The sequence below is a fragment of the Gallus gallus genome, chromosome 4 (assembly GCF_016699485.2).
Source record: "Gallus gallus isolate bGalGal1 chromosome 4, bGalGal1.mat.broiler.GRCg7b, whole genome shotgun sequence".
NCBI lineage: Eukaryota > Metazoa > Chordata > Aves > Galliformes > Phasianidae > Gallus > Gallus gallus.
Window position 1 is genome coordinate 76,215,797 of NC_052535.1, and position 17,027 is coordinate 76,232,823.

The 17,027-nt window shown below is 40.8% G+C and overlaps 2 protein-coding genes across 10 annotated transcripts in view; one reads left to right on the plus strand and one right to left on the minus strand.

Annotated features, from left to right (window-relative positions):
* FBXL5 (F-box and leucine rich repeat protein 5) overlaps nt 1-4,374 on the plus strand; it is a 33,157-nt gene extending 28,783 nt beyond the window's left edge. For both annotated transcript variants that reach the window (XM_420776.8, XM_046940357.1), the window contains exon 11: nt 3,732-4,374. In XM_420776.8, the coding sequence (XP_420776.5) occupies nt 3,732-3,808 (77 nt within the window). In that variant the 3' untranslated portion in view covers nt 3,809-4,374. The remainder of the gene's footprint in view (nt 1-3,731) is intronic.
* The window catches only part of CC2D2A (coiled-coil and C2 domain containing 2A), a 57,531-nt gene that overhangs the window by 4,239 nt on the left and 36,265 nt on the right, over nt 1-17,027 (minus strand). For 2 of the 8 annotated variants that reach the window (XM_015285800.4, XM_040700458.2), the window contains 11 exons: nt 16,709-16,807; nt 14,778-14,954; nt 14,061-14,081; nt 13,008-13,211; nt 12,435-12,524; nt 10,986-11,099; nt 9,949-10,083; nt 8,784-8,906; nt 8,115-8,173; nt 7,442-7,619; nt 5,888-6,753 (listed from right to left, as the gene is read on the minus strand). In XM_015285800.4, the coding sequence (XP_015141286.2) occupies nt 6,565-6,753; nt 7,442-7,619; nt 8,115-8,173; nt 8,784-8,906; nt 9,949-10,083; nt 10,986-11,099; nt 12,435-12,524; nt 13,008-13,211; nt 14,061-14,081; nt 14,778-14,954; nt 16,709-16,807 (1,389 nt within the window). In that variant the 3' untranslated portion in view covers nt 5,888-6,564. Of the gene's footprint in view, nt 1-4,026; nt 5,794-5,887; nt 6,754-7,360; nt 7,620-8,114; nt 8,174-8,783; nt 8,907-9,948; nt 10,084-10,985; nt 11,100-12,434; nt 12,525-13,007; nt 13,212-14,060; nt 14,082-14,777; nt 14,955-16,708; nt 16,808-17,027 lie in introns of those variants that run through there. The other 6 variants (XR_005859966.2, XR_005859965.2, XR_005859967.2 and 3 more) reach the window with 6 other exon arrangements.

Below are 17,027 nucleotides of genomic sequence, written 5' to 3' on the forward strand. Positions count from 1 at the left end.
ATAACTGAATTCTCTGCAGCTTTATCAGTGTATACTGTTCTTTATTTTCACCTAAATTTCACTGTGATAGTGCTGAGCAAATACCTGTTCTCCTCTGTGGGCAACAGGAGTCCTGGGACATCATTTGATATTTCTTTAGTAACTGTAGGGAAAGTAAAATGCTATTTAAGTTTAAATCAGTTCGTATCAGAAGCTGTTTACATTTCTTTGTTCATATAGATTACATTAAGTGCCATACAAAAGCTACTGATCTGTAGAGAGTAATTTCATAACCTTCTTTGCCCACCTGTCTATCAGGGACTGTTTTCAGGAGAGGAGATTTGTTCTGGGTTCACACTGGAAGAACAGAAACTGGAGCCAACTGCAAGGAATTTAGCCATCTTTGAGTAATAAAGACACCGCTGTGATCTTTGAAATATAAGGGCTTTACTTCCACCTACAGCCTACTTTCGGAATTTCTTTTTCTATAAAGCCTGAGCTCGACAGAAGGCCCAACACGTGCAGCTTCACTCATGTTCTCTGTGGAGTTCCTGCTGGACTTGTTTGCTTGGCGTGTTTGCAGTTTTCAGACTTTGATTTCAAATGCTGTTATACATGTAGCTGCTGTACATCTCATAGGGTCAGTCACAGCTGTTGTACAGCAGTAATGTGATGCAGCTCCTACGAGCAGAGCCTGTAAACTTGCACGCATCTCCAGATTTAGTTTGTTTGTTTACTGTCAGTACAATTCCAGTTCTTGGTTTGCATAGTAACGCTTAGTTTGGAACCTCTGCCTGCTTCACTCTGCTGGAGACTTGGGAGTTAAATAACCCTCAGCTGCAGCTGAAAACAAATCTGTTACACTCCTCCTAATTGCTGACTTTGTAGGATGCCTGAAACACATTTGTTTCTTCAGTTGTGCTAAACTCAGTAAGAAAAGCTGAATGTTTGAGTTCTCTCTTGCCACTTAGACATTTCTATTTCCCCCCGTTTTGTCCTGTTCTGTCTTATCTGTGTTCAGTCTCTGTACTCCACCTTCAGTTTTAAAGCCTGTAATGCAGTCAGCTTCAGGGTTAGAATGTTGTTCCTGTAGCAGTACCTTGCTGCTTTCACATAGGATTTAATTTCTGGTGGCTTTTTCAAATGTAGTTCTCCTGTGCTGGAATTAAAGGAATAGGGCATCAATAAAACAAAGTTGTGGCAGTTTCTGATGATCCACTCTTCTCCTGTGACACTTAAAAATGTGTTGGTCACAGCTGGATCTGTCTTCCAGCAGTGGAGCTCTGAACTTTGCAATTTCTGCTTAGATTTCTGTACTCCTGTGTGCAGATCTTTATGGGGGTGCATCGATATTAGACTTCTAAGAGTTTGATCTCTCCATAAATTCTCCAGGTAACAAAGGCGCTCTGATAATGTTCTGATGTGTAACTTCACCAAAGGCCGACAAAGAGTAGCACTTAAGGCCAATATTAATTTTAAATCTCCATTTATGTTTTCAAGATCAATGCTTAATTTGATCACTTTCTTGTAGTTCCCTTGTAATGTGCTGCACTACCATCCAGCGTGGTATCTGCTGTTGAGAATAAAGGAGCCCTCTCACTGAGCTGCAGTTCTAAACCTGTGCAGCTCTTCCCCCTGCTTTGGGCTGTGGCTTCGCAGCGGTGGCCGTGGAAATGAAGCGTCTTTCCTCCCCTCCTTGTGTGTTTCTGACAGCTCCTTTTTGCTGCCTTCCTGCTGTCAGCGTTAGTCTTTAGGTGCTTGGTAAACTAAATGAAGAACTGGGGTAGCAGAAGGCCTTTTTCCATCTCAGATGGGTTGGGGATCAGTCCTGCTGCAGACCACGAGTATTGCTGCTGCTGAAGGTGAGAGCTAAAGGGATGTGGTGGCAGCAGCCAGCTGTGCCTCGTGTGAGTGACTCTTCCACCCTGGCTTGGGTTGGTGTGCATTTTGTGTGCAATGCTCTACTTCTTTCTAGGAGACTTTGTATGCCTTATGGAAACAAAGTAATCAAAATCGAGTAATCAGGTAGCTGTGTTCCTTTCTTAGGTTGCCAGACACATTTATATTACCAGGTTTTCAAAACACTGAGGGCTGTTGAGGAGGAGTAGGTAAACCCTTGTTCTGGGTCACCTGAAGTAATCCGATGTACATTTAAAGAGCATTACAGTAATCCAGTTTAGAGGCAGCTAAACCAGTAATGTAGACTGCGGTGGTTAGATGAGGATCTCATTAACTTTGCTTCTCCAGGTGAATGACCCCAAACCTCATTTTACTTAAGCACTTCATGATACAGCTCATAGTGAGTATTCCCTTCTTTGGGGTGTTGTTCTGTTAGTTTTGTCCCAGGTATTATTACTGGGCGTGTGACAGTTGCTTCAGATTACTGTGATGTGCTGCTTAGTGGCAGTGATGGGGAAGGTCAGCTCTGACTTGGAAGGCACTGCACAGAACATGCTCTGCTAAGCCAACTATTCAGAAGCGCCGAGTCTCCTTTTTAAACAACTTTGGAAGGAGCTTTCAAACTGTAGCTCGTAAGTGATGTGAAAGATCAAAGCGTAGCTCAGGTGAATAAAAAGATTAGGAAACGAGTTCACCTACAAATGAAAATATTGCTGTTTTCCTTATTGCAACCATTGTCCTTGATTATAGCTTCAGGTTTGTTTTATTCAGTCTCATGCATGCTAACTGAGTTATTTTGTAGAATGCTGCTCATCGGTGTGTGGCGTGAAGCAGAAAACTGATTTGAAGACACTGTTCAGGGCGATTAATTATGACTTAACTTACTGTTCAAGGGGGAAAATCAAGCCAGACGTAGCATGCTGCCCTTCATTACGTTATTTCGCTACTCCTAAATGCATTTGAAACATATTTCAAAAGGAATTTGATTTGTTTCATATATGGAATGGGGGAGTGGATTGTCCTGCTTAGTTCTTTACCAGTTTGCTTTAGTTAATTAGAAATGTGCTGCTGAGTTACGTTGGGTGCCAGAGATCAGCTGACCCAAATGCAAATGTTTGTGTTTCTGAAGCTGGCGTACGGCTGCAGGAAATAAAACCCCATACTAATACCCTTAATAGTTTCTTATGATCACTTTTAACACTTCAAATTAAAGGGAAAACACTAAGTGAAGGTAAGTGGAGGTGGGTGGTATTACAGTATTGGTTTATACTGTCTTGTGCTCACAACTTCCTTTTCAAGGACATCAGTTTAAGCTTCTGTGGCTTCTGATAAAGCACCTTTGTTGTCACTGCAGATTCTTCTTTTTAAGTCTTCGGATTTCCAGTCAGAGTACAGGAGCTGTACCCAAATGTACTGCGCTCATGGAGAGGCACTTTCCAGACTGAGAACTGTTTCCGTACGATGGGTTGCTTTCTGTAATGCCATGATGGCATCCTCTGAATTTGGAAAAAATAGGAGTGAAAAGCATTATGAGAACGTACTTTCATTTTGAAAGGCAGCCGTGGGAGCTTTCTGAAGTTTGCAGGCTGATGGTTGCTCACCCTACGGCTGTCACTGAATGTTACACTCCTGGCACTGAGCTGTCAGTAAAAGAAAAACTCCTGGAAAAAATAAGTATTCTCAGTGAGGTGTCACTGATACCAGTGGTGTTTGAGGCGTTCCCAGTGCTGAATGGAGTTTTGTGTTTAAGCAAACAAACGAAATTTGTTTTATGAATTGCAAGGTCAGAAGACTTCTGAACCAAAACAAACAGCCTATCTTCTTCTTTTCACATTTGTTCTGTTTTTGTGCAGGTCCTCATGCTGAAACCGCCAGTGGATGCCAGAATTTGCAGTGTGGTTTTCGGGCCTGCTGCCGCTCTGGCGAATGACCGCTGACTTCTGATCTTTCAGTCTACTTCATTTAGCTGAGCAGGCTTCCTTTCATGCACTTTACTTACAGTTTGCATCTTGTGTTAACAATCCTTGGAGTGAGATCTGTTATACTAGCCTGACCCTGCCCATAACTTCAGAATCTTAAGTGTACTGTACAGTGTTGTAACAATCTCACGATCTCATCTGGTTTGAAGGGTGTTGGGTTTTCCTTTACTTTATTTGGGGAAGATGGGAAAACATGCAGATTTTTTTTTTTTTAATGCCACTTTCTTCCAAGTTTGGCACTTAAATATACTTTAATGGATTATTTTGTGTTAAGTGAATGGTTTCTTATTTTTAATCCATCAGTACAATATAAAGCTCTGCGGCTAATTTGAAATGTATTGTTTGCATTTGGGTAACAGTAATACATCTTTAGGAGCCTTGTTTCTCCCCCTCTCCTCTTATCCTGAAGTTGTCCTTTATATTGCAAAATTAGGGTAATTCCCACTTTCCTTTTGCATTTGGTTTTGTATTTGGGCTTGAAAGACATACTCAAATAAAACATTCCCACCAATAAAAACTTTATGTAGCAGTGGAATATATATGCTTTTAAAGTGTGACATTGAGGTGTGAGATAAGCACTGGTAAGCTAAGGAGGTTTGGTGGGGGCTGTATGGTGGTAGTGCAACTGTGAACCTTGAAAATAGGCATTCCTTCCTGCAGTGACTGCATTTCCAAACAGCTTCTAGGAATATCAGCTTTCATTCATAAAAAATCTGTGGAAGATGTTTTCCCCATTGTTTTGATTTAAAATGACTGCTTCACTGAACAGCAGAGAGGAGGAGCAGGGATGCAAAGAAGCCATTGTTAGGCTGAGAGAGAACTACGCTAAAAAGAACAAGGAGTGATGCGTGAGGACAGCACACATCTGTGTGGGGTGTTGGGGGAAGAGGCTATTCCAGGAGAGGGTGAGTACTCTGATCTTTGTGGTCATCTGCTTACTACAGTTGTAAGTTAAGTTTTCTTTCGAGCAGATGCAGGGGGTGGAGCTGGCAGCCTCATAGAAGGCTAGTTTTGCAGGCTGACAGTATGCCAAATGAGTAATTTTTACCCTTTTTATGACTTGGATAAATTAATTATTGAGGAGGACAGCAGTTCAGGTGGCTTAGGTAGAGTGAGTGTGGGAGGTCAGCTTGCAGGCATAACTGGAGATGAGTGGCAGTTTGTTGTACTGATGCCATCTCACCACCCAACTCTTCCAAGGTTTGAGAGCATTCTTTTTTTGCATCAAAACTGACAAAAAACACTACTCAATTTTTGTTAGTGCCAGAGATGGCTGCTAGTGGTTAGAAGCTGAACCCAGCTAGAGGAAGTAGGTGTGGTGGTCAGTTAGCAGTCTCCTTTCATACCTCTCTGGTAGGCTTCCGTTATAGCAACTGTTCTTTCAAGTAAACTGCATTAAACTTTCTGGTGCCTAAAGCTTAGATTAGATGTAAATGGCCACTCGTTCTGGCTCTGAGAGAAGTAACAAGGTATGGGGGGGCTTCTCTGCCTCTCTGTTCTGGAACTCTTGTTCCTGAGGTGAAGAAGGAGCAGCTGGGGAGGTTCTCGTCCTTACTGCTACATACTATTACTGCTTCCTGTGCAGATTGGTAGAGGGCTGAATCAGCTGCAGAAAATAGTGTGAGAAGACCATGTTCTTTTTTTTCACCCTTTTCTGAAAAGGTGGTGGACTTCAGAGATGTAATCAATCAGTGTTGTTCAAGCAGAGCATTGTGATTAGAGTGCAGATGCTTGCTGCTGCATGACAGTTCTGTAGAGGTGCTTTTCTGTTGATTAGAGGGGAACCTGTGGCATCCCAGGTTCTAAAGCAAAGGTTTTGTCCAACATTTATTGGATGGACTGAATCTTCTTTGGCCTTAAGCTCTACCTTAACTTTGATATCCTTCCTAACCTGAACCCACCCTTGCTTTCACTCGGAAGAGTTTAATTAAGGTACCTGAAGGAAAAAAATACACATCAGCATCAACTGTTAACACCACTACTTTTACATAATAATTTTTTAGTGATAAATTATCTGCAAGTAGCCACGGTACAAGATTTGCTCCAAGTGATTTAATCAAACTCTTACATAAAATAGATGAGCTTTAACTTTTAGTTTTTGGTATAAATATTTATTCTTAAACCTTTTAATAAAATACCTGAATGCTGCTGCTGTTACACAGACATGGAGTAGAGAAATGTTCTTAAAAAGTGGGGTCTTCAACGCTTTTTTTGTGGTGCATGAAATGTATTTGGGAGTAAATAGATCCTGCTTTTTGTACAGGAACTCAGGTAAGTAAAAACTGCAACAGTTTATATTGGACCTGAATTACAGCCTCTCTAAGCAGGAAGAAAGGCTGCCAATGAAGACAACTGGGGAACCAGAGGTCAGTCTGCAAAGTGTAATGCCAGGAACCAAACTTCACCTCAAAATAATATATGCATTTTTAATGCTTTGAAGTGTGGCAAGTCCCACAGGGAGTTATAAAGTAATGTACAGAAATAAAGAGGAAACCGACAACTTACTTGAATCCCAGAACTGTTGGTCAAGGTTGGTAAGTTATCTCCTGTGGTTTTAAACTGAGCAAAGCTAAATGTTTGCAGCTTCTGAAAAATCAGGTTCTCGCTAGACTTTCAAGCTATGTGGGATAGCTCAAATCAGCAGTGTGAGAAATCTGTATTACTTCCCCCTCCATCAGCAAAGCTGAGGTGTTCTGACTGGGCTGTACTACCGATTCCGTACAAGTGAAGCAACGTAAATCCATGTGGAGAGAACATTTTGGGGATAAGGATGAACGTACACAGCTAGGGCAAATTCAACATTGGAAACATCAATGGTATGAACTCCAGTGCTGTGTACAGCTTCTACTAAAGGTCTGACTTCAGAAAATGGCATATGAATAGGAAATCCAGACACCTGGAAGAAAGAGAAGGGAAAAGAATCACATAAGGTAAGATGATGTCTGAAGAAATGCAACATCTTCAACTTACAGGCACAATAAAATGGAGTTTCTCTCTGCTGACCTGAGGAGGTGCAATAAAAAGGCCGTTCTGTATTTAAATACCCCCTTTCCATTTCTTATACTCTTGGTAGGCTTCTGCAATTTTTCCTAATTGCAAAAGGTTAAGTTTAAGATGAAGCTGTTTAGAAATCAAAGAGCAGAAGACTTCAGTAAAACAGACTGTTGTATGGGTTTCTGTGCCTGTAAGTTTACAGGGCCAGCTTTTTACTGATAAGACTTGAGGTCAAATGTACCCATCAATCTATAAGTATAGTGCTAGAACTGTCACAGACTTTGTGGAATATAAACAAGCTGTGTTGTTTTACTGCTGCTGTACCACAGCAGTCACTACCTCCATTTGTGGAAAGTATACTTGTATTTATATCCATCTCTTTCATTTTCACATGGAGCAGACCATCACTACTTCACTTTGTAAATATTGTATTGATTTATCTTCAGTATAACAACTCCTGTGACTTTTGGTAGAAGAGGGAACAAGTAGCCTGGGACGCAGCTCCTTACCGCAGGGTGGGTGGTCCTTCAGGTCTGCTATTTCCATGTACCGACACATACAGTATAAATTATTTATATGCACAACTGTACCCTGTAATCTCCCAGCTGCTTTTGCAGCTCTGCCTGATGGTCATCTTCTACATCTTTGCCTTGGTTTTGTTCCAGCAGAGGCAAGAAGTTACGTAGGGTAGAGGTACAGTATCTGTTCCAGCGAGTTAAATGCCTTGGTCTCCATTCCATAATTTTCTCCTTCAGTATTTTTTCAATCCTATAATAAAATACAGTTATTATTGCAACTCTAGTCTTTACTCAAATTCTGACCTGATCTCACCTGACCCACTTTTTTTTTTTAACATTTCTGACCTTAGTTAAACTTAGCACTGCCTAAAACTACAAAAAAAATCATATAGCCCATGTAGCTAAATTGTGTCCCCATTCTTAACAGCCATGGGAGAGCAGGGGTCTGCGTACATCTTTAGTCTATGCTCTCTCAGCCTCTTAAACTCCTACACCATTTTGGTTTATTAGGAAACTACAGCAGTGCTCAATCAGTTCTTCCTATCTGATGAACTCTGTTAAAAGAAGAGAATTTAAAAAGACCCTTAAAAGTACAGTTTAAGTCATTCTCAATTCCTAGACAGCATTCAAAGCCCATTTTTAGGATGTTGGTATGAATGCACTTGAGGAAGGTAAGAAGGTGCTCCACTTGGTGATCACTCTTTCCCTTTTGACAGCAGTCGTTTTGGTGGAAGGATTGGATTACCTGCCCTGTAGTTCCACCGCAGCAGCTTTGTCTGAATGCTGATACACCAATTCTTCAGGCTAGCAAAGTAAAACACCCTGATATTAGAAGCATAGTCTCTAGCTATACAACACTAACTTAATTCAGGTATTGCTATCTTGACAGTTAATGAACAGTTGACAATTGCTACAATATAGACTATTTTGGTGTAAAGACATAATAAAAACATGAGGTAGATATTTGTGTGTACCAAGTTTTCATTTTTTTCCCCTCAATAAGCCTCAGTTATTTCTGATAAATTCCATTAATTGTAGAGGAATTCCTGCTTGTTTATTAAGGACACACACAGCTTGAAACGATCCCTTTCTGGCTGTAAGACAAAAGTTGTTCTCTTTCTTTCTTTAGGGTTGCATTAACGATTTGTGGCAGTGTTCAGTGTTGCCCTGAGCTCTTATACAGGCATTTAGAAGATAAAAGATGTGCATTCCTTTTGTAGCAAAAGAAAAGAAGTAATTTTCAGTATTCCTGCTTTAAGTTTTAAAGGCATGTGTGGGAAAGCCTTTTTAGAAGCAGGTTCTAGCACAGAAGGACATCTAATCACTGCAGTCTAAAGAATTCAGTCTGCTTCTCTTTCGGAATCCTGTCATCTCTCAGCTCCTCACATGAAGTTGCTGATAGGTGTATGAGTACCTGAACACTGCAGAGCCCAGGGTATGGTAAGCTTCTTGAAAAGAAAGGCTTCCAAAGTTTTGGTTTGCTGATATCAAAACTTATCCTTACTGGAGAGTCCCACTGTTGGATATTAAACCAAATCTAGAAGAAAGCAAGTTTGCTTTTAATATACAGTCACAGCTGTGGAACAGGTTACTTACATAGCAATAAAACACTATGTAATCTTGAACTCCCAAACCATCTACCATCCTGTATCCATGTGAAACAGGGCAGTCTTGTTTGTCCCAGCTAAGCTGTCCAACTTCTGCATTCTCATGCCAAGAGGGGGGCAGTGCTGATCTGTAACATTTTGTGCCTGCAAGTATGTACAGGCCTTTAACTACTGCTAGGATGCAAGGTGTACTGATAATTAATACAGAACGTTTTGTACTTAATGGTTCTCTTTACAACCTGTATGATGCCACATAGCTTCCCCAGCCCTGGGGCTGGGCTTGCAGTTGGTCACATGCTGCTGGCCGGGCACCTGGTCAGCAACAACACCCTGTGGATTGAAACTGCCTGCCCTGAAACTTTTTGTTGGGTGCTGTAGTTTGAGGTTCAGTGATGACCTCATCAGCACTGAAGTCTTTAACTTACACAGGTAGTGGAAGAAACAGCTCAGTTTTTCTTTACTAACTCTGCAGGTGCTGTGTCAGAACAAAGCAAACCACCCACTACCCAGAACACTTTCAGTAAGAGATGGATGCTTTTAAAATAAATATCCTTTAAAATATTCTTTTCAAATTCATTACTTGTGTTTAGGATTAAACCTCCAGAAAATGATTAAAAAAAAAAAGCCAACCAAATAAAACACAATATTTCAGAGAACTTCTGCCCAGTCCGTATTCAATACAGAAACTAACTATTAGCTGCATCTCGATGCACGGTGGAAGCCCGACTCACTGTTTCCTTACAATGGATCCAAAAACACTGATGATCAGACTTCTAAACTCCTCTTAGTTTCCATTTGAATAAAACTCAGGGATTCTTCTAAGCTCACCTTGTTTCCTCAGTTTCAGATTTTGCAATATCACCACTACAGTAATGCTGTTGTAACATTAAGCTGATGCAGAAAGTCAACAAGAATGTCACACGACCAACTGTATGGCATGCAGCAATGTGAGAAGACACGGAGTTCACTTACGTTATCGCAGCTGATCAGACAGTACACGCTTTGCAAGGGGCAGAAAGTATCGTACTGCCTGTAAAAGCAGCCAGTGCTGGGATTCCAAATCACATACTGACTTTGCTCCAAAGTTAACACATATGCAGTTTGTCCCTAGAAAGGAAAACGTAAAAGAAAGATGTCTTAGAACTGTCCTAATGACAGTATGCTGTGTATTGTTTGGAATATTACCTTTTTACTACTGAGATTAATAGCATGTTTTTAGCAAAATCCTAGAAGAATGTACAGGTTTGTTACAATTCAACCAACACCTACATAATAATCTGTCTCTTCTGTGGCAATTCAGTGTTAATATGCACCACCCTCAGGCATTTGAAAAATACAAATACTAAAAATCCTTAGTTCAGCTAAGAGCCAATGGCAAATTCCATCCCCAGGCACATTTAACGTGTGCCACTTCAGCATCAGCATGTCCTCCTCGGCTGCTGCCACGACACAACCCCAGGCAACCTCTGACTTAAGGACTGCTGTTAGGCAGCACGATTCACACCTAACCCACCAACCTTTCTCATACACACAGAGAATAGAGAAAGAAAGGTGAGGAACCCCCAAACTGCTTTTCTGCTCGCTATCTCCCACATTTTCCAGGTACTCTGGAAGTAGTAGGAATCCTTGGTGATCCCCACCCCATCCCTGCCACCTCTCAGCCCATACCAGTCCCACCCTAACTCTGCTACTGGCTGTGGATGGACTCAGGACATTTTTCCAGTATTCATATGTGCCCAAATCCAGCCAAGGTTTACAGACCGTACTGCAGCACAAGGACAGCAGCTGCCACCAGGCTCAGCATCAAAACAATGGGTTCAGGAAAAACCACCACCACAGACTGTATTTCTACTCAGAGAAACTTTCTTCTCTCTCTCTCTCTCTCTCTGTGAAGATCAGTTGAGCAGCACCAGTGTTAAATTACTGCCCGGAATTCTACCAACTGATGGGAACCAAAGACTTCAGAGAATGAAAATTAATATTCTGACCAAATGAAAAAATGCTCTTACCTCAGGAATAGCATTTCCAATGATTAGCCAGGCTTTCTTCCCCATACCAAGAAAATAATTACACAGGAGCACGGCATGTTCTTCCTCATCCCCCGCCAGAAGATCAAGAAATTGCTAATAGAGGGGAAAAAAAAAGGTTTCTATGTAGTTATAATTGGTGTTTTTGGCTTTTGACATTTACTAATATTTCCTAACACTTCTGAAGCAAAAAATTCCTCTTGGATCTTTGCAACTGGTCTTAATTTTTCCTTGGGCACTGCTTCAACATGCAAAACACACAGAGCAAGAGTAAATGCTGTGAAAATCCATGATGCAGATCTAAGATCTTACTAGAAGGACTGAGGTCTTCTGAGTTACTCTGCATTTCTCACTGTCCTGGTTTCAGCTGGGATAGAGCTTATTTTCTTCATAGCAGCTGGAATGGTGCTGCGTTTGGGATTTTTGATGAAAATAGTGATAACACACTGAGGCTTTGGTTGTTGCATGGCAGCGCTCACACTGAGCCTAAGAAGTTTCAGCTCTTTCTGCTGCCCTGCCAGTGAGGACCTGGGGGTGCACACGGAGGTGGGAAGGGACAGGACCAAGGCAGCTTACTGCAACTGACTGAAAGGATGTGCTGTACCATAAGGCATCATGCTCAGCACTAACACTCAGGGATTAGGCTGGGGAGGCAGCCAGCTGCACCTCAGGGCCTGGCTGTGCATCAATCAGTGAGCAACTGCACCGTGCACCACTTCCTTTTTAGTTTGTATGCTATCCCTTACTGAACTGCCCCTCTCTCAACCCATAGGTTCTCACATGTGTATCTTTTTCAACTCTCGCACCCATCCCAGAAAGGGGAGTGAGCAAATGGCTGTGTGGTGCTCAGCTGTCTGCTGGGTTAAACCACACCATGCACAGATGTTCTGAAATGGCAAAAACATCACCTATGGTTATCTTCTTATCTGTTACTGTTTTTATTTGTACATGACAGAATGCTGAGACTCCTATTACTGCCAACAGCTACAATTTTATTTATTTTTAAGCACAATGCAATGTTTTCTCTGTGGCTCCTTAACATTACAATGATCAATTTAAAGCGTGGTTTTAAAGTCTCCATCAGTCAGCATCCCTTCCCTTGTGCCCAACCAGCTATTTTGGATTGTTTTAAGGGAGAAAAACAGGAAAAGCTTAAAACTCTGAAGTATTCTTATGGACATTCAAAAGATTGCAATCATAGGATTGCAAATAGGACAAACGACTTTGCTCAAACACCGGTCCTCAGATATTCTGCTTTAAAGTAAATGACTTAAGAAGAAAAATCACTCCTTACAATCATAGAATTCCAGAACAGGGTGGGTCTGAAGGGACCTCCAGAGTTGATCTAGCCTAACCTGCTCCAAAAGAGGGATCCATTTGCATGTCATATCACAACCATGAGGATAAAAAGCTGTTTAATGCATTACTTACATCTGATGTACACCACAGGTCACAAATTCCAGCAAATGACACACTATCTGGCAAGAATGGAATCAAAGCAACATATCGAGCCACCAATTCCTGAAAAACAAAACAAAACAAAAAACAACAGTTTCAGCTCACTACACCTACATTTAATAAAGACATTATTATATTAGACTCAAAGCACTGTGCTGTTTCCCCATACACCAAAGATAAAGCACTGACTGACCTGGTTATATTATCAGATAACTTGCTTTAGGAACTACAGCAATTTGTAAATCACAATTAAAAACTGCAATTTACTCCTACTGAAACTTGCCATAAATTTGTTTTTTAGAAGACAATAATCATTCATATATCTATTTTAAAAACCACATATATATAAAGAGCATAATCATGGATACACTTCCTGTTTATCACACGTAGATCATCACTACTACTTTCTTTTATTTTTAAAGGAAAAACCAGAAATACAAGTGCAGCTGTACAGCAAACATAACATTGGTATGTGTGCACATGCATGCATGAACACATTCTGAAATCTGTATCCCAGAAATGCCATAATCTTTTTTAAACACTTACTGCTGTTGTCTGAGAGCTGTTTGGGAGGGCATCGAGGAGCTCCTGGGGCGGATTGAGGGGTTTGATGTATCTGGTAATAAACACTGTTTTTCCACTGAGATCAATTACCGTTGTTAGGCACTGACGGCTTGGAAACTTCGACGTACATTCAGCTTCATATTTTTCTGCTGCTTGAAGCAATTTCTCATCTTCTTGGGTATCAAACTTCAAAAGACAGTAGAATTCATGTGAAAATAGTTTCATTGATAATGTGGGCTTACGGCTTTCCTAGGTTTGACCTTACTTTACCATCTGCAGTAGCATAAAAGAAGTGTGAAATTCTTTCCCAACAGTCTTTTCAGCTTCCCCTGCATTACATACATAGGCTCACAGACATGTAAGAAAGCTCACGGCAATGGAAAAAGCCCAAGCGATTACTTACGTTATTTATGAACACACAGTGACCTGTGTCTAAAGGTGGCTTGATTAAAAGCACAGCAAACACAGTGAAAGTTAGGCCAAGCACACTGCAGGGATGACTCTAACTTCACATCCTAATGCTCACTCCACTACAACCACAACTGAGGTTATGCACAAAAGCCCGGTCATCTTCACATGAATACTGCTGGGACAGTCTGGCACAATGTCAAATATTTGCAGAGAAGGTCCGGGACACTTTGAGATGTACCCTCCCCATTCAGACTGCTCTAATTTTTTACAGCTTTTAACTGAGCTTCTCCAGAAAGTATTTTAGTTCAAAATCAATTTCAGCATTTGCTGCCTTTCTTCTCGAACTGAAGAGGTAGAACAGCAGCACTCCATAGGCAGACCTCCACGTCAGAAGAGAAGAGACACAATGGTGATTCTTAAGCATAATTAACAGCTGAAACATAAAGCTTCGAGAACCTTCAGAATTCCATTGTAGTAATTCACTGCAAATATCACTGACAAAGAAACGTGATGGTAAAGAAACACAAACTGCAAAAAGAGTGCTGAATGGCACAACACCAAGCTCAATCTTCAGCAGGGAGTAACAACAATCTCTCAATTGATTTAATCTATTAATAATTGTACCTTCTTAAGCATTTCATTCATCTACAGAGATTCAGGAAGGGCAGCAGAAGGAGGAAAAATAGGTAAAGAAAGAAAATGAAGATTGAATGTTTGTCTCTTATAAATGACCAGCATAGCTCTACACTGCAAAAAAAATAAAGAAAATATCAACTGCTGCTGTTTGTCCTTGAAAAAACATACATCCTTACTGAATGGATCGGCAGTTAATTGCAGAATACTGTATAAAATGGCAAGAATGCTCTCATTTGATGTAATGGTAATGGGAGGACGGTTGGACTAGATGATCTTATAGGTCCTTTCCAACCTTGAGATTCTATGATTCTATGTTTAGAAGTAATTCTTTCAAGATCTGGAGACAAGTAGGAAACATTCAAAAATAATTATTATTTAGTACTATAAACACAGAAGCAAGCAATACTGTAGATGTACTTGACACCTCCTTTTTGCCCATGGTTCACAAATACTGATACGAATATTTTATTGCTAACAGAAGTAAATGAGAAAATTATATGCTCACAGGTAGGGAATGGAAGCTTGCTTATATCTCATGCATTAGGCGTCTATGTGGTTTACTGGTAAATACAGTTAAACTGAACTGAGCTAAAAAAATTTGACATAGAACACTGTAGCATACTAAGCCTAACTACTTATATGCATTTCAAAAACTGCACCACTTCAAACAGATGGCAAGGATATCATCAATTATGGATTAGTTACCTTCTCCCTGACCGACTCTCCAGGAATGAGCTGTGGTTCAATGGTAATGAACAGTGTTATATAGGAGCCCTCACTCAGGTTTCGCACAGAATCATACCCTCTCTCAATGCCCAGGTTCTTCTCTTTGCTGTAGCCAAGGAGTACCGGAGGAATATTCACCTTGAATGTACCATCAATCTACAACACACACAGAGAAGCAGTAGCACATACATATTAACCACCTTATCAAACAAACAAACCTGAAACGTTTCTCATAAAACCAAGAAGTGAAACTTCTAAGTCTTTCAAAGCTGCTCAGTGGGAAGGGAGAAGACAGTAAGTTATGACCACACACATATGTAAACTGTTCTCAATGAACACTGATAGGCATGCAATCTTTATCTTTCTACTGCTTTTTAGTATCAGTGTTATAACATGTCAGTGTTGACTCGGAAAAGTGACAGAATGGCAAAAAAGATTTGCAGGACTATCCTTCTGAAGGTAGCAGCACAACACAGGTTGTGCTGGGTTTGAGTGATGCTGGGCATTATGCTCTAGTATCTCATAGGTAGGCAGCTTCCAGGCAGACATGGGTGATGCTTCTTGGATGCAGTTGGAACTGGGACCATTCACAGCCAGCTCCCCTAAGAGGAGGGCTCTGGCAGACTCTCTGTTCTTCTGCACCTCCATCTGCAGCCACAAACAAGGTAAGGTCTTTCAGAAAGGTCATATGAGAAAGGAGCTGGCAAGCCCAGCATTTGCTCAGGCAAGACTCAAGAGTACGTAGCCTTAAGAGGAAAGCAAGATTAACCTCTTGATTTGAGCAGAGTTCAGATATCATTTGAGGCAAAATTTAAGGCTGTTTAGGATATGCTATATATGAAGAACTGGCTGTAACAGTGAGTCTTCCATGCTTCTGGATAGGATGACAGCCATTGGGAAAGACATCGTCAGAAGACGAACAGATGACTCACTGGGCTGGCTCATCAAATATTTAAGAACAAAATTAAGTTTTGATGAGAAGATTAAAAAATCACTCAAGAATTTCCACTATGCTACCGTAGAACAGGATGAAGAAATACTTCATTTGCCACTGCAGTTTAATTGCTAGATACATCTTGTTATTACTGCTGGACCAAGCACATTTTCAGCTTCAGTAAGAAATCCTGTTCACATGAAGACAGTGCCAGGAAGAGCTTGCAGGCACTCACAGTGTGCCCAAGGGCTCTCAGACAGCAAAACCTTCTCAGAGTCAGGAGTGTATCTGACAGCAATCCTTAGACTATTTTGTTCTAAGAAACAGAAAGACCAACAACAAGTACCACAAACAGATGTTACTGTTATTGGTAGCCATCAAAGATAGATTGATACGTCTTTAACTACATATTGATATGCAGCTTGTTAAAATGTCTAAGTATCTTCACTGAGTCTCTCAGGGCTGTGAGCAGACACTTCTCAGGGGGATTTAGTATATTGAGCATGGAACGTTTCCCTGAAGAGACTGAAGAATCTTGTTCTTTGTTTACTGGCCTGTAACAGTGGAAGGAGGAAAGGAGGATCTGGAAAAGGTGAAAATTTGAGAGCTGTGAAAAAAGAAGAGTCAGGTCAAGTTTTTTTTAAAACACTTACCCAGGCCATGCAGTACCAGAGATCTCAACAGCTACTGTCAAACCCATCTAAATAATTTCCATTTTTAACTTTATTACTGAAGGAAACCAGGCAGCACTGTCAGCACAGATGTGTGTTTGTCTGTCTTTTCTTGCTTCCAAATGTTGAACTCATTGGCAAATATTCACCAAATTTGACAAAGAACAGCAGTTTCAAAGATACTGTCAATCAATTCCATAAAAATATACTGACAAGTACAGAGAACATAATTAAATCTGACTTTGCATTACCAGCCCCTTTCTACTCTGTTTCTAAGAGATACATTTCAAGTTACTGACACTTACCCTAGCCTGAAAATATATTGTAGTAAAGGGAATCTTAACACATCCCAGCCAGCGCCGCTCGATACGAGTGTGGATACCACTTCCTCTGTCACGATCATCCTATTAAGAAGTTGGCCAACATAATTTGTAAGACAACTTTATTTCCTTTCATTCAATCAACAGTCTCATCAGGGCACAAAAAAATCCTAGATTGTTTTTAACAGTTTAACTCACTAGAAGTGTAGGTTCAACAGGTAGTATGGAGATAATTATTCTGCGTGCTTTTCAAGCATGTCAGGTGCTGAACAAAGTAGTCGTGGTCAGTGATACAATGCGACTG